This window comes from Artemia sp. Qi Xiang Cuo, chromosome 12 (genome assembly GCF_049724085.1).
Source record: "Artemia sp. Qi Xiang Cuo chromosome 12, ASM4972408v1, whole genome shotgun sequence".
In the NCBI taxonomy this organism is placed as follows: domain Eukaryota; kingdom Metazoa; phylum Arthropoda; class Branchiopoda; order Anostraca; family Artemiidae; genus Artemia; species Artemia sp. Qi Xiang Cuo.
The window spans coordinates 54,714,326-54,740,004 of record NC_142805.1 but is presented as its reverse complement, the minus strand read 5'-3'; the positions used below and the strand labels follow the sequence as shown (position 1 = coordinate 54,740,004).

General features: G+C 35.7%; 1 protein-coding gene across 2 annotated transcripts in view; it reads left to right on the top strand.

Annotated features, from left to right (window-relative positions):
- The window catches only part of LOC148946286 (TLC domain-containing protein 3A), a 55,157-nt gene extending 30,503 nt beyond the window's left edge, over positions 1-24,654 (top strand). For both annotated transcript variants that reach the window (XM_089097925.1, XM_089097926.1), the window contains exons 3-6: positions 760-1,033; positions 6,036-6,137; positions 11,009-11,137; positions 22,654-24,654. In XM_089097925.1, the coding sequence (XP_088954051.1) occupies positions 760-1,033; positions 6,036-6,137; positions 11,009-11,137; positions 22,654-22,815 (667 nt within the window). In that variant the 3' untranslated portion in view covers positions 22,816-24,654. The remainder of the gene's footprint in view (positions 1-759; positions 1,034-6,035; positions 6,138-11,008; positions 11,138-22,653) is intronic.
- The last annotated feature ends 1,025 nt before the right edge of the window (positions 24,655-25,679 follow it).

Genomic DNA, 25,679 nt, shown 5'->3' with positions numbered 1-25,679 from the left:
GGGGAGTTTTCTGAGGAGAGGGGATTTCCCATGGAAGGAAAGTTTATGGTGGAAATTTTGCACGGTGAGGGAAGGGCTATAAGTTATGCGATTTGCATATTTTTGTATATGTTATTTGTTATTGGGAAATGTACGGAAAATTTTACAGGAGTGGCGGATTTCCCGGCATGTAATGAAAAACGATTAGAATTAAGTTAAAAAAAAACAAGTTTTTTCAACTGAAAGTAAGGATCAACATTAAAAGTTAAAGTTAAAAGAAACTTTTTCATATATGAGGGCGCTGCCTCTCCTTCAACCCTCGCTCGACGCTAAAGTTTGACTTTTTTGGCCCAGTTCCTTCAGAACGACTCCTGAAACACAAGTGTCGTTTGATTGTAAGAAGAAGCTTTTTTAAGGCACTAAAGAACTTTAATCGGGCAAAGGAACGAGGGTTCAGGAAGGGGCAGTCCAGTCACATGTAGAATAATTTCAGTTCGTAATAAGCTTTGAAATTGCTCCTTACTTTCAGTTGATTTTTTTTTTTAATTAATCACTAGATAGATTGACTTTTCTTGGACTTTTGTCTTTATATTCACTTTTTAGGTTTAAAAGTAGACGATATAGCATTGGAAATTGCGAATCAGGCTGAAGCATGATAAATTAAAATGGTCAGATAAGGACACAAGTTTATTTTCTTTCTAGTCTTGTGGTTTGTTGATAACCAGGTTCGTGGTTTCTTCGTTGGAGAGGCAATCGTTCTAATAGAATCCTTATTTGCAGAATTGTTTCCTCACTCCAAGCTACAATGGCATCAGTAGCAGCATTAATAGTCATCTTCAGTTGCTATGATGACATTCTCAGGCACCAACACCCGCTGGTAAATTTGTACACTGCTTTCTCAATGCCCTATTTCGCCTATGATATTTGGTCAATGTACTACTACTATGAACAGCCTGGGACGTTGTCACGTAAACTTTTTGGATTTCTCAAAACTAATGGCCTGATGATTGCCCATCATTTGTTTATTGCTTCGACGGGAGTACTCGTTATATTGGTAAGGGTCGTTATTGGTTACTTGCTAGGTAAGCCACGTGTCCCCTTTCCTCTTCTGATTTTTATAACTTCTTGTATTTTCTACATAAAACTTCAGCTATCTAAAAAAAAATTTTATTTATCGTATTAAAAAAAAGTTATATTCAGCTTTATAAAAGTTTTCTAAATAAAACTTTTCTATATAAAACTATATAAAATTTCAGCTCCACTCTCACTGCAAACCCCTCCGAGTTTGGTTTATTTTAAGGTTCCAAAATTGGTTATGGTCTTAATATAATTTTATCCAGAGGATGTAAATAGATCGTACGGTTTACAGTTTCAAATTTAATATTAAGAAGACTAAGTCGCTTAGACTCAGAACAAGTGAAGGGCGAAGAGGGGATTTTGGGTAACAAGAAGATCGATCAAGTAGATAGTTTCACATACCTAGGTAGTATTATTAGCGAAGATGGAGGATGGAGTAAAGATGTAAGAAGTAGAATAGCCAAGGCCCGGGGTCTTTTTTCATGGTTGAAGAAAGTTTGGAAGAATAAGAGGGTCAGTTTGCGAACCAAGATTAGAATATTGAACCCAGCGGAAATGACAGTGTTCAAGTATAGTTCTGTGGGCTCTTCGAAAGGCAGAGGAAGATTTACCAATTTTTTTCCTCAGGAATTGTCCATTGATAGTTTCATATACTTGTTTGACTGACGTTGTATCAGACAACAGGCTGTACGAATAATGTAGTACTATCCCACTTTCGAGGGATATAATAAAAGAAAGGTCGAGAAGGCTGTGACACGTTTTCTGGATGATAGATCGCCAAAGATTTTTCTTTTTGGCCAATCATCTGGGACCAATCGAAAAGTAGGGCATAGATAGTAGGTTGTATAGATCGTAGAAAGCTCCCTACTTTATTATTTTGTTTCTTAAATATTGGTATAATTATTTCATTATTTTATGCACTTTATAATTTGTTTTTAAATATTGTTTGCCTTTGAAAAAGCTCGTAAGTTTTAGTGGTTTACCACTCATACACTTAGAAATTATCTAATCTTGAGTATTAAGAGTACATGTTTCAATCATATGTCAGCCTACACTAAAAACTTAGATCCAAAACAGGTTGTGAATTGGAAGTAAAATGTTTGCTGAAAGATCAGTAGATTCCCCTTCAAGTTTTGTTCTTTTGGTAGTGAAGTAGCAGCAATGATTATTGAAGGTAGTGAGTGATCAGTATTACCCTTTTGGTGACAATTTTGTTATTTGTTAGGGTAAACAAATTGGCAGTAAGATACCCAGATTGTCGGAAATATGTAGACGATTTGTTCTTTCTATTGGAATGTTCTAGAGGCATTTGTTGCAAAACAGTGTACATACTTGATAACATTTTTTAAGAGGCTCGTGCAGCGGACATGTCTCTAAATAAGGTCAAATCTATTGTATCAAGCCTTTCGTGTCAGATTGATAGTAATAATTTGAATTTATCGCTATCGACATCTCAGACTTGACTTACTTGACTAGACACTCTTGTTCATCGGGGTCGTCAGCGTAGAGGGAACTAGTCGACAGTGCCTTTAGTCTTCTCCTGGTGGTCCTATCCAGGACTAGGGATGGGGCCTCGTCTGAGTAATTGTGGATGAGGAGACGTTTGTTTTATTACATCAGTGCACCTGATGCATGGCTTCCCTCGAGGACTTTGCCAGCCATTTTTGAGGGATTAAATCCGTTCCACCTCAAGGAAAGGGCTTCTTCTGGAGTAGGGAGATTTACCAGCTTGAAGGTCGTCAAGATCTCAGGGTTGCGGATCTTATCATAGCATTTGAAGCCTTCAGCAGGTGTCTAGTTTGAACAGCACCAACTTTTCGTAGCTGTTTCTGAGCTATCAGCCACGTTTCAGAAAAGTATAGCATGATTCATGAGAGTAACACGTTGTAAATTCTAGCTTTGGTTTGGCGACTAGTTTGCAGTTTGAGAAAAACTGGTTTCAGGGGTCATCCAAACACAGAGTTTTTCTTGGCTGATCTGGCGGTGATTTCGGCGTCATGTGTGGCATTGAAGAATATAATTGATTTGAAATATGTAAACTGCCTTACCACGTCGACAGCTTGGACGTTAATCTCAACAATTAAAGGGGACGTCGATGCTGTCTTATGTATGGGCATTATTTTTGTTTTCTTTCAATTAATTTGTAGCCCGGCTCTAGCGGCTGTGGAGGTTGGTCAAAATTGTCACTTAAGACAGCTTCATTGTCCGTGAAATTAATATCAGAGACGGTCCTCCCGGCAAAACTGATGCCGAAAGGGTCGACATGGTGTGTCTTGTTCAGGATGTAGTCGGTTGCACAGTTCAACAGCTCAGGTGCAGCAGTTCATCGCTGCCGTACACCATTGTAATTGGAAAGGAAGAAGAAAGCTTCTCATTAACTGGGGCGACGCTTTCTGTGTTGCTGTAGAGTTCTTTAAAGGTGTTTCCTCGGCCAAAACTTGGTCCCGTCGGGTCAGTATGTAGCTTTTGCAGCAGCAGCGACGAGCCATGAGTCAATGCCACCTGGCGGATCTAAATTTATCAGCTTATCGGAGTATCTCTCCCATTGACCAAGACATTGTGACTGATCTCCTTTCACTGCTTTCAGGCTTGCGGGTGCCATGGTCTGTTGGTCAGTCAGCTCACGCAGGATCTTGAATATTGGCCAATGTCTTAGGGCAGTTTGCTCGAACTCAGTGGCTTTGCTCGTAATAAAGTCTTTCTTGTCCTTGTGGAGAATATAGTTACGCTGTTCGTTCAGCTGTCTGTACAGCGTCATATCTACTCGTAGTCTTGCCCGCTGTCTTCCGCTCGATTAGTCCTAACCTGTGGCTGCTTATCCACTCTTTCTTTTTTCGCTGCTTTGAGCCCACAACTTCTCTGGCTGCTATGAGAGCATTATCCTTAAAAGTCTTCCACGCTGACTCGCCTTCTGAACACTATAGGAGAGCCTCAAAACGGTTGGAGACTTCAACAAAATGCCGCTCGCAGAGCGAGGGATCTTGCTGCAATTGAGAGCCGTCCATCTTCTTGGTCGAATATGAGCTACCGTTCTTTCCCTTCGAAGAGCCAGGCTCCTTCGCTAAGCGGCAGCACCTGTTTCCAAACTACAGCCAATTATCCCATGAGATGCAAGATATGGACACAGTTTCGTTCCCGCCTTTTCACAATGTTATAATTGTGAAATATGAGTGGGATTATATCACGTAATTGTTAAACCCTTTGTTTTAAACTCTATATTCATCGGAATTGATGAATATACTACTTGTTTTGTTTACCTTTTTGTTCTAATGATGACAAAAACGAGTTTTGGCGCGTTGCTTTTTTCTATGGAAAGGATTTGAATTTTGTAACTAATGATAAAAACTAGTGTATTGGCAATTGTATGAAGCATGTCTTTGAAATTGACGGAGTCTTTATCGATCGAATAATGCAAATTAATGGTGGGTGTAGATAAATGGATGTTGATTAAAGCCTTTTGTAATTGAGTAACAAGTAGCATTAAGGAATAAGACTGAAAGTTGTCCAGTATGTAGAATAAGACAGATTAAGAATATAGAGCACTGTCGTTGCTCAATCAGTTGAGCTCCATTAAATTCCCTCATCCTCTCTCTCTCCTTCTATCTCTATTTCTTTCTCCCTCTTCTCGCTCTTTCTCTCGACTCATCTCTCTCTCTCTCTCTCTCTTCGTTTTCTCTTTCGTTCTCTCTCTCTCTTCGTCAGAGAGAGTTAAATTTTTTATATCTAATAAGATGAAATATCACCTTAGTTTTTTATGATCTCTAACTTTCCAGTTTTTATCACAGATTACGCACATAATGTATAGATGAATGTATAATGTATACACAAAATATATAGACGCGTCCTAAAAAAAATTATTGGCCACTTGCTTTTATGAGCAAATGCTCTATAAGCGAGAAGATCAGACTCGAATCTTTCAAAGACGCAAATGCCTACATTATAGTTCCTGTGACATTTCTGTGAGATTTAGTGGATGCTTATAGCAACAGTTCAAGGCTTTCCTAAAGATGTTGGATATAGCTCTGCCTGAAAACTTTTTTTTAATGAAAAGTGAAGTGGAATTTATGCAAGTGGAATTTATGCAGTATACCTAGTAATTTGGCTAATCGCCAAATTTTGGGAACCCTTCCTCCTCCTCCTCAAAGAGAATAGATAAAAGAGTGGGGTTTTAAACTTACTCTCCACTATTGCAGATAGATGAGCGACATTTCATGATTCATCAATACAATATAAAACAGAACATAAGGGTGAAATATTAATTTAATCAAGAAGGGTGAAATATTAATTAAACAGAAGGGTGAAATATTAATTATAAATATATATTAAGTATAAGCCAATATTAAGTATAAGCCCTCAAAATTGACATTTTTTAATCATTTTATTGGATAATTCGAAATATAAAATAGATGATTTCTAATATATAATTTTATATTTCCCAACAAATTTAGAATTACGTCCTGTAGTGGCTCAGTGGGATTGATGTTTGGTTAGTAATACGGGATCTGGAGTTCTAACTCAGCTGAAGTCATACGCTGTAGGATCAAGAATTGATTTCAGTGTGGAGATTATGCTAAAGTGTCTCCATAAATTCCAAGTAAGAAAAAGCAGAAGTTTAACATTACACGTGGTACCTAAGAGATTATCCTACGGTGTTAGTACAGTTTAATTTTGTTTAATTTGTTACAGTTTAATTCAATAGACAAAAAATTGCACAATTGTTCAGTTGGATTATTCTTAACCTTGATAGCTATCAAAGTCATGGTAAATAGGTCGCAAAAAATTATGGGTGTTATATTTCAACCAGTATGCAATTGAAGTCTATCTTTTTTTATAGCCAATTCTTTTTCATTATACTTTCTTTTGTTCGGAATTGTCTTTTTTGCTAAATATAATTTAACTTGTATAATCTTTTTTTACTTTAATCTGTTCTTGTGGATCGAGTCTTTTCATTTGCAGCTAATTTTCTTACTTTTTTTTAGAACTGGCGTCACGGAATTGGTGATGTTATTGTCGCATTTTTCTTCTTTCATGAGTTCAGCACACCCTTTGTATGTCTTAGAAATATTCTAAGTATACTGAAAGTAAGTAAATAGGTCTTTTAAATTGTTTAATATACTTGGTCTAACCATCTTTGCCGTATTGAAACAAGCCAAAAGTGTTGAAAATCATGAACAATATTACAGGGAGCTGCCACTTTGAGGACGGGCTTTTGTACACATTTTGAATTATTCTGTTTCTGTCAAGGCAAATGCCATAAGTAGGGTAAGCAGAATGTAGATCGAATTCATAGCTATTCCCTAAGCATCGGTTTACATGCTACTATATATTACTATCTATCTACTTTAGTACACCAATTTTTTTTAAACTTAATTTCTCAGTGAAAACTGAAGAGGGAACTTAAAAAATTTAAGCGAGCATAGAGTGAAAATTGGCGCTGGTGTAGGCAAACAACCCCAATGTCATCTAGAGTTTTGTGTTCCTTGGCCTTCTTCAGTGTAATAATGTGTTAATATGTATAATATTTCAGTATAAAATTTGTATGTTAGTGTAATTGGCAAAATTAGTAGAATAATGAGTGTCTTATCTCAGTTTCTGAAATAAAACAAAAGCAATAACAGTGCTTGTAAGACATGCCAAAAGTCACGTAGTAGATTGCTTTAAATGTTACCAATTAAAGTTTACTTTAACAAAGTATATACATAATTCGCTTCTTTACTTATCACAGAAGATCAATGTATTTTAGCATCCTAATTTTCTTTAACTGACATAGTCTTGTATATGTTAACTAGAAAAGAGCTGGGTTTTTCTTTAGTAAGCTGTGCAGTAACGTAAAGAAATAAGAAGGGGTGCAGGTAAATTACAAATAAAACGTAATTTTAAAAAAAGCCAATAAAATAACAGTCAAACTGACAAACCAGTCAGCAAAATGAAGAAGAGAGAGAGATATATAGAAGCAACGATTTTCAGACAGAGGTACATTTTGCTCTCAAAACGTAAATATTGATCTGACACTCCATAAGGGTGTGCTTTGTTCCCAAATAGCTAAATTTGTTGGACATTGCACTATACCTTTTGAAATTTTACTCGGAGTCAAAATTCTCAGACATTTCTCTATAGGGGTGCCTTTCCCCCTTTTCTTTCCATGTATCTTTTAGATCTGGAAGCTACAAATCTAGAGACAGTTTCTCACAGGAAGTACTTTAAATATCAGAAGTTCTTTTGGGGGAGAGGGGGTGATTTAAAACCTCATAAAATGCGTGTTGTAGTTTTAGTTTTCCAAAAATTTTCGAACACAAGGCTAATGTTTGGGCCCGAAAATTCCCTTTCCCTTCCTACGCACATGTTTCTACGAGGATTCTGTCGTGCTAAAACTTCATAAGCAAAACAAAAGAACTAAACCTCGAGGTGACTCTGCTCCATCCTTTAGCCAAAATTGGCTTTTTGTGTTGTTCCATGTAAGGATTTTAAACTAAGTTGAAAGATTTGATTTTTTTTATTCTTCATTTAAAAGAGGGGAGACGGGGAAATTTGAGATTCCAGAAAATACCTACCCTCTGGTGCTACATGTCATTTAATTGTTGATTTATTTTGCACGAGTTCATCACGTCTTTTGTCTATATTACCAAATGTTAACGTCAAAGTAAGTACAGGACTTTTGAAACATGTTGTCTCGATTTTTCTACTTCGTAAACCTATTTTCGTCTTGTTTTAAATTTCTGATAGTTATCTAATCTTTGATCAGATGGTGCGAAATTTCTATACATTCGATTTTTTATGGGGGTGAAATAGGGATCAAGCCTTTAGGTCTTTCAATTGCTTGTGTATGGACTAAAATTATACATAGCCCTGCTTCCCAAAAGGTGGAAGGTGACCACCTTTCAAATAAAATATATTTACGAAGCTTTTGTTTTAAAAATGAGCTATTGGCAGAATTTTGAGCCCAAGAAAAAGTACCGAGAAACTCCAAAGGATGATAGTTTGTCGATTCGATTGAATGCAATACAAAATATTGATGAGTCAGTAAGATAAAAACAATTGTCAAAAAAATACATTTTATTGCACTAAATAGCAGCAATTATGGGGACCTTTGTGCCCTTCCCCCTTAATAGATAACTCCTATTTGGGTTTTCGTGGGGGATGAATAGCTCCTTGTCCAGGGATTAATTAAAGCCTTTTGACAAGCTTATGGAAATGAAGTCACGTTTTTCATGTACGGATGTTGGATGCAGTAAAGGTTTTAAATGTGGAATAACCAAGAACGAGGGTGCTTTTTCACAGTTGAAAAAAGTCAAGACGTGGAAGATGTGTGGGAACCAAGATATTGGAAGCTACAGTGATAACGGTGGTCAGACATGGTTTTGAAACGTTGGTGCTTTGGAAGACGGAAAAGGATTTATTAAATGTTTCCAGAGGAATTGTACGGATTATTTTGGGTACCCGTTTGACTGACTGTTCAAACTATAGTATCAATATTATACAGCATAGAAATTTCCTGTGCTCTCCATTAAAGATTTTTGGGAAAAACCTTTCTTCATGACTCCGCCTTCGGGCGTGCGCCATGACACGTTTTTATTACATTGCGTTAGGAATATAGGAGACCTGATGACGCTTTTGCTGTGACGCTTTCGGAAACTTTCCAAACCGCGCACTGTGATGTGTCCAATTCCTGAACCAAATTTTCCATACTGTATAATATTTATGCTGTGGTTCAAACAGTAAACTGCACAACAAAATTTGGTTCTATCCCCCTTTCTAGTGCTATAATGAGAGAAAGGTTGAAATAGCTAAGAAATGTTTTTCAGATGAAACATGACAGATTGCGGAAGATCGTCCTTTTCATCCATCCATCTAGGCCAAACGCAGGTCGTTACCGAATGTCATTGGAAGAGGTTGTAAGAAAGTATTTAAAGGAAATTGGAACTTCTTGGGAGGGGGAGGGGTGAAAAACGAAGCTTTGAATAGATACAGTCCATGCAGTTGCAATGCACACACGGTACAGTACATGCAATAGATTACTGATATATAGAAGCTTAAGAATTGAACGAATCCATAATTTTATTTAAAAAAAACTCTTACTCTTTTATCTATGATTATTGTAGAATCTATTATTATATTATGCTTTCTACAAAGAAGCGTATTCCGGATCCATGGATTTAAATATAGCAGGTACTTTGCAAACTTAAAAAAATAATCCTATGGATTTGCAGCTTTTTACGATTGGTGAAAAAGCGCCACACAGAAGAGAGGTCAGTTAGAGGGGGCGCAGCAAATGCATTAAAGTAACCTTCTCAATATTGAGCTTAACTCTCTTTTTTGTTTATTTCCACCAGTAGGTATCCTTAGGTAAATGATCGAGTCAAAATCCTCTTATGACTGGAGCAGATTATTACAATCACCTATAGGATTTAGTCTATAGCTTTTAATCTTGACAGAGTCTTAAGCTAAGACCTTGGTGTCTATGGTAAGTGGATTTATTTGATGTAGTTTTCTGTCGAGCCGGACTAGTGTTCGTAGCCGTGAAACCCTGTGTCTGTAAGGGCTGAGGTTCGAGTCCTGGTCTCGTGATTATTTGGTTTGGAACGGAGGTCAACGGTGTGACTCTATAAGCTCAGCCAGATTCGACCCTGCTTCAAATGGGTACCTCGATAAATCTGGGGGAAAACATGGAAAGTGTCGGATGATTTACTCCCAGCTGCGCATTGTACTCCGGGCTGAAGGCAGGAAATCGGGAGATTGGAACCTGTGTTACGCAGACTGTTGGTCAGCATGCGAATATGTTTTTTTTGTGTCTTGTGTGTTTTTTCTGTCGGAATAAGTGGCGAGGTTTATATTTTGACATTGTTTGAAAAAGTTCCTACAGACGCATACTTATCCCTGCAGTAACCATAGCTACCCTGTTTATTTTCATAACCAATATATGAATTTCGAGTAAAAAATGGAAATGAAGTGCAAAAGCTGTGAAGGGCTTCGACACTAGCTGAATTAAATCCTAACACAATCGTATTATCAACATTGAACCATAGGCCTAAATTACTATTCTTCCTGTAGCTTAGAAAAATTAACTTCACATCATGGTTGCCCCCTAAAGGGTAACCAAGCGTAGAATGAGTCCTAGCCCATAATGACCGAAAATTTTAAATGAGTTACAAAAAGTCAAGCGAGGAAGAATCGCTATCCCGAAAAGAAAACTTAAATATAGTATGTCATCTGCAAAGATAAATAAAGAGAGTTCAAGTCCTTTGGAAAGACAAGCAGGCAGGACTGTACTCTGTGCTTTAACAACTGAATTATTAAAAAGGGCTGGTGACGTCTAAGCACCTTGTTTAACACCTTTGTATGTAGAGAAAATTGATTACCATCTTTTATTTTGCTCTAAGATGACGATACACACACAAAAAACAACTAATAATTGTTAGATCAAAACCTTTTAAACTAATAAAATTTGCCCAAAAATGCAGAGGTCAAAAGCCCGAGCTATATTTAAAGCAAGCAGTATTTGGAAACTAACTTGATTTCAACGTCTAATAGAAAAATTTACTGGTAACCAAACTGGTGAGATGGAACATGACACTTTATTTTTATTTTATCAATAATGAGTGGTTGAAACAGCCTGAAAGAGATCGCAATCAGGTCATATGATGAATCTGAATGAAGGTTTTATCTTTTCTTTTGAAAGCTGTAAAAAATTATTAATTTAAATGTAGATTTTGATTCCTTTTGCTAATTTTGTTTATCCTCTATAATACTCGCTCTTCATTTCTCATATTCTAGCAGTTGTATTATTGTTTTATTTCAATATTTTTATTCTATACATTAAATCTAAGCAGGTCAGCCTTGGGAATTAATTCTAAGACATCTCCAGATAATCTTCAGAGCGTTTTCAATATGATTACACTTTCCGTAAGACTTGTGTGTTGTTCCAAATTGGCTCGGAAATGTTTCTATTTTCTAGATGAAAGACACCAAGATCTACTCAGTAAATGGAATATTGATGATACTTGCCTTTTTCCTTTGTCGAATTGCTGTCTATCCCTTCATGTTTTACCTCTATAGTCGACAAGAGAACATAGGATTTGCAAAGGTTAGTCCATTATGTTTTCTCTTTTAAAAAGGAAAACAGACATTCTGGGTTCCAACTAATTTAAGAGTTATCATCATTACGAAGTATTTCTAATATTATTATTCCTAAAAAATAAAAATAAGTGCATATTTTGGGTGAATCCCTTTTTCCTCTGATTGCTCTCACTCATTCAATGGAATATTTTTGTCGCTGCCCATAATCAAACATTTCAGTGTAAGGAACTATAAGTAAGGAGCAACTCGGGCAATTAGTAGCTGAAAGTCTAGAAAAAAAGGGGAATTTTCATAGCAACATATTAAAATAATTGACTTTACATGCAGATACCAAATATGAAAAATTCATTAAATTTAATATAACCTAAAAGGAGGGAAATACTCTCTCCTTTTATTAATCCGTATTTTATTAACTCATTTAACATAGTACTTTTTATTTTTACCAGCAGAATTACTCAGGCTAAACTGTACATGACCGAGTCCGAGACCGAGTCCATGCAAAATTGGCCGAAATTCAGCAAAATTCATGATTTCTACAGAAAATTCGGCATAAATCAGGTAGCGATTCGGTAAAATTTACGATGATCGTAAATTTTTGTGTTACAGAAATCATTCTTTTTTTTATCTGATTCTTTTTTGTTTTTCATGAACTTTGGTCAAAAGCCGAGGAAGTTTTTTTTTCAACTATTTACCTTCTAACTTTTTTAAACTAAATGCAAGTTTTCAAGCAGATTTTTGCTAAGTAGTAGTTTATTTTATTTCATTATCTTATTTCATAGTATTTTCCTCCGTTTAATAAAAGGAGGGAAATACTCCCGAAAAGGCAATTGGTCTTAATGAAGATCACGCCGTTAGATTCAGCTTCCCTCCCATTAGCGTACATGGAAAATATTAAGTATAAAAAAACGAGCTTTCTCAGATGAAATTAAGAGTGACATTAAAGCTTAAAACGATAAAGAAATTGTTTCGTAAATGGCAGTAGTCGCCCTCTCTTTATGCTAAAGTTTATAGCGCATCTTATTCAAATTCATCAGCCTTGTCAAACACAGCCGCTCTTAAAGAATTAAGACACAAAGTCAAACTTTAGCGTAAATATTGATGAGTAGAGGAGGGGACAGCCCCTTTTCGAGGGCTACAGCCCCTCATATATTGAGTAGCTCCTTTTCGATCTAAGTTCTAATGTCGCTGTTTGCTTTCCTTTGACGAATCTTGTTTTTTTTTTTATGGGATTAACTTACCATAGAAAGTGCTTAAGGTACATACCGGTTTTTCAATAACTCAAAAGGCCAGCTGTGGCTTGCAAACAATGTTTCTGTAGGCTATACCTCCCAGAAGGGCCGCAGACTAAAGATGGTCGTATGAACATTTTAGAAGCAAACGATTTTTAGAAAATACTGATCAGTAATAGCCGAAGAAACCATATGAATCTCTACGCATAAAAGACATATTTTAATTTCCGACCATAATTAGTGCTTAAAGATATTCTTTGAAGATCAGAATTATTTGATAATTTTATTATTAAAAATATTCTTAGCGCATTCTCAAAATTTTTGGGTCTCTTACTCAGTCAATGCTGCTAGTTTAATGTATAATTCGAACGTATGTCATGATTTTCTATTTTAGCTGTGTTTTAATCTTTTTTAGCAAAGAAATTCTCTGTTAAATAACTTCAAAACTGGGACCATCAGTGGGAAATTAAGATGGCACAAAAGTTTTTCACTCTTTTTGTGTACCAACATCTTTATTGTGAGCAAATATTCTGTGTGGATTCTCCAACTTTTCGGGATCTCCCTTACTTTGTCAATACCTCTTAATTTATGTCCATATTCTACTTGCCGTAAAGTGCTGCTAGTTTGAATATATAATGTTAACGTTTTTTATTATTAACTGTTTTGGTGTGTAGTAACGTTTTTAGCACATGAATTCTCTGCTAAACAACTTAAAAATTTTGGTGATCAGTGGGGAATTAAGACTGCCTAATGTTGTTACCCTTTTTTATAAATAATTTCTTGGTTGTGAGCGCCAAATTCAAAAATAATCATTTTTCGTCTCAAAGACAGGCTGGAAAGAGAAAAAAAAAGTAAAAAGGAAGGATGGAAATGATAAATTAAAGAACTTGTCATCCAGCTGACCCTGAATTTTAATGGTGTTGGGGTTGTTAGCTACCAGTAATGCCTTGGATTTTTTAGCTACCCATCCATCTAAGACACTAGGTCAAAGAGAAAAGCAGGTTTTATCTAAATGGGGTGGGAAGACCTCTTAAGAAAAAAAGAACTAAAGTATATTGAAACTTTATGGAAGAAAATAAAGAGGAAAGCCTTTGAACCGACTGGGGTTGAAGAGAACCATGTGCAGTTGTGTTAGCCTCTGGCTGCTTGGTGCCGCGGTGGGCTGTTAGTACTAGTAGTAGAGAGATGGTCTTGTAAAATGTGAATTCTGGGATTTTTCAGAAAAAAAACGGAACCGAAAGTTTAATGAAATGCGTAAATATTATCGGAAAATAAATTTATACGGGAAGCTTCGGATGATTTGTCCCCAATCACTCATTGCACTCCCGACGACAGAAGATCAGCACCAGAGAATCAGGAGATCGACATCTGCGTTACGCAGACCATTGATCAGCATGAGAAAACGTTGTGTTTGCTGGCTTCTGATCAGATACTCCAACCTTATTTCCCTTTAGTTTTTTCAGGGACTATAACTGAATTTTTATAAAATTATATTTGCACAATTAGCAATAAAATTATCTCAACAAAAAAATCGCATAGGCCTACATTAATTCATTAGAAAAAAACTTCATGAACAAAGTTGTCAAAGAAAAATAAATAGTGATATTGCAGCTTAAAAATAGAAATTAAAAATAACAGAAATTAAAAATAGTTATCAGATAAAAGTTAAGCCAACATAGATTAACAGGAGTATAAAGGGAGGTGCCACACCCTTAAACCCCCCATAAACCTTGAGTGTTAGTTGTGCTTTACGGAAAACAACTTATTTTTCAAAACACTATGTTTTTCTTTGTCAAAACACGCATAAAGAGATGCAAATTTTGTTATTCTCTTTTATAAGTTTATTAGTTTTGTTTTACTATAGTAACGGAACCTTTTTCTTACCAATTTTTGATTAACTTATTTTTTATTATGAAAGAAAGGTCTTTTAAAACCTCAAATGAGAATTTTTTAAACTAACCTCTTCAGGTTCGGTTTGTAATCCTTTGGTAGAAAGCATTGATAAACTTCTGTTACATTTTATACTAATAAACCTGAATTAATTGTTTCAAATAAACTGTCATATAAACAAGAGTATTTGTAGAACTTTGAACTTTTTTTTATTTTAATCTAAAAAAAAAAAAAAAAGCTCTTCAAAATATATTTGGTTTCCAGTAAGCCAGAGGTGACACTCTTAGTCTTTATAAGGCTTTAAAGATCAGTCTTAACTCGGGTAATCTCTACTCTTTTTAAGGTTAGATTGGTTACTTATTTTAATGTTTGTTCGTTTCGGGCTGAATTTATTCATTCATTGTAATTTCTTTTCGTTTTATGCTTCATTTATACTAAGTTGGAGTAGGTACAGTGTTGTCAATTGGGAGTAGGGGTAGGAGGTATCTGTCCCTGATCCCTTTTTTAAAAACACATTTTGTGGTAGTATTTGAATGAAAAATTCCTTTTTGATATGTTCATTAGTAAAATTGAAGAAACGACAAATTTGCCTCTGCCCTGAAACTTAAAATTAATTTGACCCCCCCCCCTTAAAATTTCGTGAAAAGATGCCGCTGAACAAGTATTTTACCATGTGGCTTAAGCTGGGAATGGTGTGCGTAAAAACCATATATTGAAATGTAAAAAAAAACTTTAAACAGGTCATTTATACTACCTAGTTGTTAAGTTGTTCCATCCACATTTTTTACCTATAGATTCTAGGTCTTCAACTCCTCGCTCTTTAATTTATCATAGGCAGCGCAATAGCGCGGCCTAAGTATAGAACGATGTTGGCACAATGTATTGTTTTTTTTGTTTTTTTTTTTTGTTTTTTTTTTCTTGGTCTTAGAACAGGGCACTTCGTATCAAAGGAGTTGTCGTAGAAACTTCGAAAAGGGCTCATTCGATTGGAAATTGGAGTGGCTATTCCCCTTTTTAATAGTCGAAAGTGATTGGAGGGCAACTAGCCCCCCCCCCACGCCCATCATTCTCCCAAACACATCCAATCAAAATTTTGAGATAGTCATTTTGTTCAGCGTAGTTGATTTCCAGACAGAAAATATGTTTTTTCAGGAGGTCACTCCCCCACAACCCTCAGGGCAAGGGTTTTAAGTTATGCCTTGGGGGCAAATAAGAAAGATGTCGGCACAATGTATTATTTATTATTTTCCTCCTTTGGACCAGGGCACTTCGTATCGAAGAAGTTGTCATAGAAACTTCAAAAAGGGCTAATTCAATTGGAAATTGGAGTGGCTTGTGCCCTTTTTAATAGTCGAAAGTGATTGGAAGGCAACTAACACCCCTTCCACGCCTACCATTTCCCGAAACATATCCAATGAAAATTTTGAGATAGCCTTTTTGCTCAGCATAGTTGATTTTAAAATAGAAAATAAGATTTTGAGAAAGTCACTCCCCTACAACCCTCCGGGCAAGGGTTTTAAGTTATGCCCTGGGGCATGTAAGAACGATTTTGGTACAATGTATTATTTTTATTATTTGTTTTCGTTTAGACCAGGGCACTTCGTATCGAAGACGTTGCCGTAGAAACTTCGAAAAGGGCTCATTCAATTGGATGTCGGAGTGGCTTGTGCCCTTTTTAATAGTCGAAAGTGAATGGAAGACAACTAACACCCCAACCATGCCCGCCATTTCGCGAAACACATCGAATCAAAATCTTGAGATAGCATTTTTGTTCAGCGTAGTTGATTTCTAGATAGAAATTATGTTTTTGAGGAGGACACTCTCGCAAAGCCCTCAGGACAAGGGTTGTAAATTATGCCCGCGGGGCATATAAGGTTTTTATAGAAAGTGTTGTCGTAGAAACTTCAAAAAAGGCTTTTCGTTTGGAAATTCAAAGGGCTAGTGTCTTTTTTAATCGTCGAAAGTGATTGGAGGGCAACTAACCCCCCTCTCACGCCCACCTTCTCCCCAAACACATCCAAACAAAATTTTAAGATAGCCATTCTGTTCAACATAGTTGAAAGTTCTGGAAATTAGGTCTTTGAGGATGACACCTCCCCCCCCCCACAACCCTCAGGGCAAGGTTTGTAAGCTATGCCCTGGGGTTATATAAGGTTCTTATAGAACACGTTGTCGTAGAAACTTCACAAAGGGCTCATTCGATTGGAAATTGAAATGGCTAGTGCCCTTTTTAATAGTCGAAAGTGATTGGAAGGCAACTAACACCCCTTCCAAGCCCACGATTTCCCCAAACTCATTCAATCAAACTTATGAGATAGCCTTTTTGTTGCGCACAGTTTAAAGTTCATGATATTATACCTTTGAGCAGGGCACTCCCCTCCACAGTCTTCAGGGCAACGGTTATGAGTTATGCCCTGGGGTATATAAATTTTTATTGAAATCTTTGTCGTAGAAACTTGAAAAAGGGCTCATTCAAAGGTCTAGTGCCCTTTTTAATAGTCTCAAAACTGATTTGAGGGCAACTACCCCCCCCCCTGGTTTTTATAGAAACTTCAAAAATGGCTCATTCAATTGGAAATTGAAATGACTAGTGCCCTTTTTAATAGTCGAAAATGATTGGAAGGCAACTAACACCCCTTCCACGCCCACCATTTCCCCCAAAACATCCAATAAAAATTTTGAGATAAGCATTTTGTTCCACGCAGTTTAAAGTTCAGGAAATTATACCTTGGATTCGAACACTCACCCCACAGTCTTCAGGGCAAGGGTTATAAGTTATGCCCTGGGGGTATATAAATTTTTATTGAAATCTTTGTCGTAGAAACTTGAAAAAGGGCTCATTCTGTTGGAAATTCAAAGGACTGGTGCCCTTTTTAAGAGGCTCGAAAGTGGTATAAGGGCAACTAACCCCCCCTTTCACGTCTACCTTTTCCCCAAACACATACCATTAAATTTCTTAGATAGCTTTTACAAAAAACGTAGTGGAAAGTTTTGGAGATTATGTACGTCAGGTTGACAACCCCTCCACCCCCACAGCCCTCAGGGTAAGGGTCGTAAGTTATGCCCTGGGGGCATATAAGGTTTTTATAAAAAGCGATGTTGTAGATATTTCAAAGAGGGCTCATTCGAATGGAAATTGAAAGGGCTAGTGCCCTTCTGATAGTCGAAAGTGATCGAAGGGCAACTAACCCCCCTGTCACGCCCACCTTGTCTCCAAACACATCAAATCAAAATTTTGTGATATCTATTTTGTTCAACGTAGTCAAAAGTTCTGGAAATTAGGTCTTTTAGGATGATAACCCCCTCAGAACCCTCAGTGTAAAGGTTGTAAGTTATGCCCTGGGGCCATATAATGTTTATATAGAAAGCTATATGTAGAGATTTCAAAAGGGGCTCATTTGATTGGAAATTAAAATTGCCCTTTTTAATAGTCGAAAATGAGTGGAGAGTAATTAACCCCCCTCTCACGCCCCTATTTCCCCAAACACATTCAATCAAAGTTTAGAGATAGCCATTTTGTTCAAAGTAATTGAAAGTTCTTTAAATTATGTATTTGAGGATAACAAACTCCCAAAAGCTCCCAGGGCAAGGGTTGTAAGTTATGCCCTGGGGGCATATAAGGTTCTTAAAGACAGAGTTGTCGTAAAAACTTCAAAAGGGGCTCATTCAATTGGAAATTGACAGGGCTAGTGTTCTTTTTAATAGTTTAAAGTGATTGGAGGGTAACTAACCCCCCTCTCACGTCCACCATTCCCCCAAACACATCCAATCAAAATTTTCAGATAGCCATTTTGTTCAACGTTGCAGGAAGTTCAGGAAATTAGGTCTTTGAGGATTACAACCCCCCCCCCAGCCCTGAGGGCAAGGTTGTAATATTTGCCCTAAGGGCATATAAAGTTTTTATTGAAAGCGTTGTCGTAGAAACTTCAAAAGGGGTCATTTGATCGGAAATTGAAAGGGCTATTGTCTTTTTTAACAGTTGAAAGTGATTTAAGAGCGCCTCTCACGCCCACCATTTTCCTAGACAAATCCAATAAAAATTTTGAGATAGCCATTTTGTTTAACGTAGTTGAAAGTTCTGGAAATTAGGTCCTTAAGGATAACAACCCCCTGACAGCCCTTAGGGTAAGGGTTGTAATTTATGCCCTGGGGGGCATATAAGGTGTTTATAGAAAGTGTTGTCGTCGAAACTCAAAAAGTGCTCATTCGGTTGGAAATCGAAAGGCCTAGTGCCCTTTTTAATAGTCTAAAGTAATTGGAAGGCTTGAAATTTTTCTAGTAAAGATCCATGTGGGTATAATGTATTATTTTGTTGTTGTTGTTGCTGTTGTTGTTTGGACCAGGGCACTTTGTATCGAAGGAGTTGTCGAAGGAACTTCGAAAAGGGTTCATTTGATTGAAAAAACAAAGGTCTGATGCCCTTTTTAATAGTCGAAAGTGATTGTATGGAAACTAATCCCCCTGCCATGCCCACCCTCCCATTTGCCTTTATGTTTAAAAACTAAATGTTGCCATAAGATTAAACCAAAATGCACTGTGTTAATGCTAATTCCCAATAAGTCATCTCAGCAGTATCCCAGGAACGACTGAGGGTATTATGTTCAAACTTTCGGGGCTATTTTGGCTCTTAAAATTTAACCAAATAAAAATAGCGTAAGTTTGTCGAAGCAATCAAAGAAAGTAAGTATACTCTTTGGCTAATGGTATCAAGTTTTCCATTTCAGGTCAACTAGAGGAGGTATGAAACTAAATTAAACACTACTATTTGTGTCCAGATTTTTAAGAGGGTGTATGTTGTTAAAAATTGTTAAAAAAAAATTTCTTCAGTCAAAGTAGTGGAAACTCCTTCAAATCTTTTAACTAAAAATTTTCTGCATATGATGAAGTAATTATCTTCTTAATATTTTTCATTCTCCATAGCCCCAATTGTAGGCTTACACCAATTTTTCAACATAAAGTAAAGTGTGATATTAAAACTTTGATCGATCAGAAATTAACATAAATAAGAAGCAAAACTTAACAAAGATTATGGTGAATGAAGAAACAGAACTCAAAACGAAGATAAACTATGTCAAGAGAGGAATTCGAGGTTAAATAAACAAAAATTATTACGAATGACTACGTTGTTAACGCCTTCTACTCTTAAAATTTAACCAAATCTTCTGCTCTTACTTCTACTTCTTAATTCTGGAAATTAGGTCTTTGAGGATTTCAACCCCCCAGCCCTGAGGGCAAGGTTGTAATATATGCCCTGAGGGCATATAAGGTTTTTATTGAAAGCGTTGTCGTAAAAACTTCAAAAGGGCTCATTTGATCGGAAATTGAAAGGGCTAATGCCTTTTTTAACAGTTGAAAGTGATTTAAGAGCGCCTCTCACGCCCACCATTTTCCTAGACAAATCCAATAAAAATTTTGAGATAGCCATTTTGTTTGACGTAGTTGAAAGCTCTGGAAATTAGGTCTTAAAGGATAACAACCACCCTCACAGCCCTTAGGGTAAGGGTTGTAATTTATGCCCTGGGGGGCAAATAAGGTGTTTATAGAAAGTGTTGTCGTCGAAACTCAAAAAGCGCTCATTCGCTTGGAAATTGAAAGGGCTAGTGCCCTTTTTAATTGTCGAAAGTGATTGGAAGGCTTGACATTTTTGTAGTAAAGATCGATATGGGTACAATGTATTATTTTGTTGTTGTTGTTGCTGTTGTTGTTGTTTAGACCAGGGCACTTGGTATAAAAGGAGTTGTCGTAGAAACTTCGAAAAGGGTTCATTTGATTGAAAATACAAAGGGCTGATGCCCTTTTTAATAGTCGAAAGTGATTGTATGGAAACTAATCCCCCTGCCATGCCCATCCTCCCATTTGCCTTTATGTTTAAAAACTAAATGTTGCCATAAGATTAAACCAAAATGCACTGTGTTAATGCTAATTCCCAATAAGTCATCTCAGCAGTATCCCAGGAACGACTGAGGGTATTATGTTCAAGCTTTCGGGGCTACTTCTGCTCTTAAAATTTAACCAAATCAAAATAGCGTAAGTGTATCCAAGCTATCAAAGAAAGTAAACAGATTTTTTTTGTGAATGGTATCAAGTTTTCCATTTCAGGTCAACTAGAGGAGGTATGAAACTAAATTAAACTCTACTATTTGTGTCCAGATTTTTAAGAGGGTGTATATTGTTAAAAATTGTTAAAAAAAAATGTCTTCAGTTAAAGTAGTGGAAACTCCTTCTAATCTTTTAACTAAAAATTTAAAATGGCAACGTCTTTCCCTATCAAAATGGCAACATTTAGTTTTTAAACATAAACCAAAATGCACTATGTTAAAGCTAAATCCTTTTCACATTTTTAAAAGGGTGTATGTTGTTAAAAATTGCTGAAAATTTTTCTCCAGCAAACAAATAGCAGGCCAAACTATAAATTTCTTAAAAAAAAACGAAAAGATTTAAAGTATTATTTTCTTTTTCCCTAAAAAGACTATGTCAATACAAAACGAAAAGAAATTAACTAAAAAAAACTTCTTCCACAAAATAAGTTTTAAGTTCCCTAGGCCAGAACATAATTTGCACTTTACTGAAAAAATACAAATGAATGTGCATTGTCAGTTTAATATACATATACTGATATTTTGTAATCAAAATGTTAATATTATTTGATTTATTAAAGTTATAAAAGAAAAACATTTATATTTTTTTTAGTAAAGTGCAAATTATGTTCGGACCTTGGGAAGGCAAAGGGGTTTTGAGTCCAATTTATGTTAATTTCTACTCGTTTTGAGTTTGACTCGATTATTTATTGTAATTTCTGTTCGTTTTGGGTTTCATTTATTTACCGATGCTGATTTGTGGTAGTTTCACGCTTGGTAGATTATTTGATTTTATTTGCTCATTTTTTGTTTAATGTAGTTCTTTACTTTTCTTTGAAAAGCTTATTTTGTGGAAGTTTTTTTTATTAATAGCACTAAAAAAAAGAAAAAAAGAAATGTGGAATGTTGATTAATATTCTAACTGAAAGATAAAGAAACCATTTGATTCGTCATTTAGCATGCTTTCCTGATTTCCTGATAAAATAGACACTGAGCACTAGTGTCATAAGCACATAAATCCACAGTGTTGATCCCTTCTGATTTTCTGATAAAATAGTCATAAGCACATAAATACACAGTGTTGATCCCTTCTGATTTCCTGATAAAATAGTCACTGAGCACATAAATCCACAGTGTTGATCCCTTCTGATTTCCTGATAAAATAGTCACTGAGCACATAAATCCACAGTGTTGATCCCTTCTGATTTCCTGATAAGATAGTCTCTGAGCACATAAATCCACAGTGTTGATCCCTTCTTTGTTGCTTACAATAGAATATGGCACTCAAATTTTTCGGCCAATGTAGGTCCTTCCCAGAGAAAAAGTGATTTTTTCGGACACTGTTCTCGGCTAATTTGCCCTTGTAATTCTCTTTTTGAATTAACAATGTATAAGCTGATATGACAAATTAACAACTTAGTATACATGACCCAAATTAGAAATTACTTTCATGTGACAAAATTAAGCTAAAAGGAAAACGTTGAAATTTCAGCTCAAGTGTTTTGTGAATCGAAAATTTCAATCCGGAGATTTTAGAAATGCTTCTTCTAAACATACGACAATCCTTATAATTTGTAATCTGGCTCACTGAGGTTCATCAATGTCGTCATTGGAAATCACAAAAATATTTTTATAATTACTCAAACTTTTTGTCAAATAAACATCATTAATGCCTATGATGGCCAAACACGGACGCGTACCCACGGGGTGGGCTAAAGGGACTGTAGCCCCTACCCCCTCAAGAAAAAAAAATTACATTCTGTTTTTAAATCTTAATGAATCTGCTCGGTTTTATCATTCATTCCTTAGTCCCCACTCAAAACTTGCATTCAAAAAGCTAAAATTAATTTAAAGTAATGCCTTAAAATAAAGTTTTTTCAAGGGAATTTTTTAAGTTTTCCGTTGGTTGTCCCAGGAACCCCCGGGCCGCCCCCCCCTCCCCATAATTATTTTCTGAGTGCGCCACTGGCCAAACAGTGAAAAACATGCTTAATGTTTTGGTTCAACTTCCTATGAGGTTGGGGTTAAAGTTACTGAAAATTGTATTTTTTGGCTATAATTTATATGTTTTACCAAGATAATGCTTAAGCAGATTAGTATTTGAAAGCCAGGTCATGGAAGTCTTGCCCCAGATAAAAATCTCCATTTAAGAGTTAGGCGGGAGTTCATTCTATGATTTTGATTTTTTGCCTTTAACTATTTAAATGTGCCAATTTTTTAGGTGATTCTCTTTCAATTTTTTATTATTCAACATACGTAGAAAAGATCGTGAATATTAACAACGGTTCATTTCTTAATCAGTCTTATTGAGTTAATTAACTATCTAGGTTGTTGGCGTTCTCCCTAACATTTGCAGCATATCTTCCCTGTTGATCCTCTTGCCACAGCTTTATTGGTTTTCTTTGATGATCATCGGTGCATCCAAACACTTTTCCAACAAGAATACGGTCAAAAGAAGACAGAAGTTAAATAACAACAAGCTGGATTAAAATACCAAAGGATTTTTTTTATGTGACACAAGATCTCCGGATACCTGTTTTAAACTTTAAGTTGAAAATCAAATTACGTGTTTTGCTCCTTATTCTTCTTGTCGTACTAGTGTGTAATTTATTATAGCACAGATCAGTGTTGTAATATGCTGTTGTTTTTGGGGGGGGGAATAAGGGGAGGGATCTGTATTGGGTTGTGTGTGTTGCTTTTTTTTTGCTATAAGCTTAAACAGTACTTGAAGTGACAAATATAATTGATATGTAATAGGTAAAGGAATACTTAAAAGGGGAACCCTACTATTGCTAATTTTCGCTGAAATAATACTTTGAGAAGTTCCATTCTCTGATATTTGTAGTTAAATGTTTAATCCTTGCTGCTCGAGAGAATGGATATGAGTAGCCTATATGTAGTTAATGGGTTTTTATTTAGTTTTTTTTTTAAGATTTTTTGTATCATCATATTAGGAAAAATTAGCTGAATCCAAGGAAGTAGGAGCCTTTCTGAAGCCAATTCCACCATGTCCAATTTTTTTTTTTTTTTGGGGGGGGGGGTAAAATTGGAAGCCCTTTATGCGCTTGCAAGGGCATTTCCTAAATATATTTTGAGAATGTCTGAAGAAAAAAAAAATTAATTTCCGAAAATGGCACCGTGTAAAAAAAAGACTATGTAGTCGCAAGGACATTTCAAAATTACAGCGAACAAAACAAAATATGACAATAACTATTTCCTTTTGTAAACTAAACTTTTTTTCTTGTCTTCTCTTGTGATATTTTTTGTATACTCAAGTGCAATCAATATTGACAATTTTGGAAATATTATCTACTGATTCATCAGTGCTTCAAAAATTTACTTAGTAATCCATTCATTTATTTGTGCCACTGTTTGTTATTTGAATTTGGTTTGATTTGTATCTGAACGCTTTATATATTAGAAACGGTAGTCATCTATTTAGCCAAAAATATTCTTAAACACGTCTGACAAATTCGTCTGACAAATTTTTGACAGTTTTCTGAAGAAGAAAAAAGTACAGAGTGATAGTAATCATTAAAATGTGGCCGTCGAAAACAGTACAGACTGATAGTAATCATTAAAATGTGGCCGTCGAAAAAAGTACAGACGGATAATAATCACTAAAATGTGGCCGTCGACTGATTGAAACATCCAATTATGCTTACGGGCATTGTTAGAGGTCAGTAGCATCAATTTTTAAAAATTGAAGGGGATTGGTAATTTTTTCTTTTTTGATCTAAGGGTTGCAACGTTTTTTCAGTTTTTAAATGATAATGCAAAAACAAACATTTTTAATGACACCCTCCCCCCTTAAAAGGTGTGTTTTTTTAAATGTAGGGTAGGCGAGTAGAAAACCTAGGAACATATCCTTTATTCCAACTAACCCCACTGTCGCAGTGTAGTAAAGTAACTTAAGCTGGTATTAATGATGTTTGTTAATCTTGCCCTTGGAGGGGGTATGGGGTACGGTCCTAAGGGTGATTAAAACTAGGGTAGCGTTTATTTTGTGTTGATCTGATTATTTATCTGAGGCACCCTACTGGTATAGATGAGAAGCTTAAGTAACGTTGTAGAGAGTCAGGGTATAAATACGATTACTTTATTAACTTCTCGGCAGACAACGGTACAGGACTTAAACTCAAAAAATTTATTGCTAGTACATAAAATATATAAGAAATTCACGTAGCACTTACTATACCAAAACGATCAAAAATCCATTGGTAATAAAAATAATTCAAAGATTACGCCCGCGTTATCGCAAAGACAGGCCTATATATATATATATATATATATATATATATATATATATATATATATATATATATATATATATATTACTTTATGCCCTGACCGTACGTCCTGTTCAAAACAAGGAAATGGGTATTACAAAATCCCAAATCCCGCATCTCCACAGCAATTCCGTCAGCTCTTAGTTTGGTGGTCAATTTCAAAACACATCTCGGTGAAAACATTCATTTCGAAACTTTCATAATGTTTAATTTGCATTGTTGCATTTTTTTTATTTGGTTTTATTAAAATCAATTTCTGACTTAACCGGTCAGCTTACTACAGCAGTTTAAGAAGCTATCAAGATAACTATCAGTAGATTACAGTACCTAACATGTCCATTATTTAGTGCAACAGAATGTGCTGAACGAAAGGCTAAACAGAATGGTACATAAAAATTGAAAGTTAATGGTTTTAGTTCCTGATGTTCGATGTTATTGCTTATTCATATAACAGTTATTCTTGTCTGCTTTCGTTGAGTGTGTTGAAAAATTAGTGGATAGTTTGCACAAATAAATACTAAGCTTGGTTTTATATTTTTCAGAAATACTATTCAACTATTTTCAGTTTTAGCTCTCATCATTCAAAAATAGGCATTGGTTGGAGGAGGGGGGGGGGGGGGTACAGGAAGGCCGTCATCGATAGAAAAAGTCTGGCTCAAATTTGATTCCAGCTAGCTCATCATTTTTTTTTATTTTTGGCCTACTGAGGAGGTACATCAAAGCAATATAAGGAAAAAGGTCTAGTTGTCGGCAAAAAAGGCTGAGTTTGTTTTAAAGTTGTAGGTTGTATTGCAAAAGAAAACCAGGTAGCAAAAAAACAGGAATGGTTTAAGTAGACATATTGGATTTAATCATCAAAATCTATAAAAGTTGAAAGAAAGCCGTTCAGACATACATATTTTAAAGATAAATGTTAAATATTTATGTAATGTGGAATTATTTATACTCTAAGAATGTTTTCTCTTTAGTGGTTTTTGCATGATTCACCTGTAGTCCATATTAGTTGAGCTGACGAACCCTCTTACGTTCACATGTAAAAATTACTTGGCTTTTCATAGCACAGT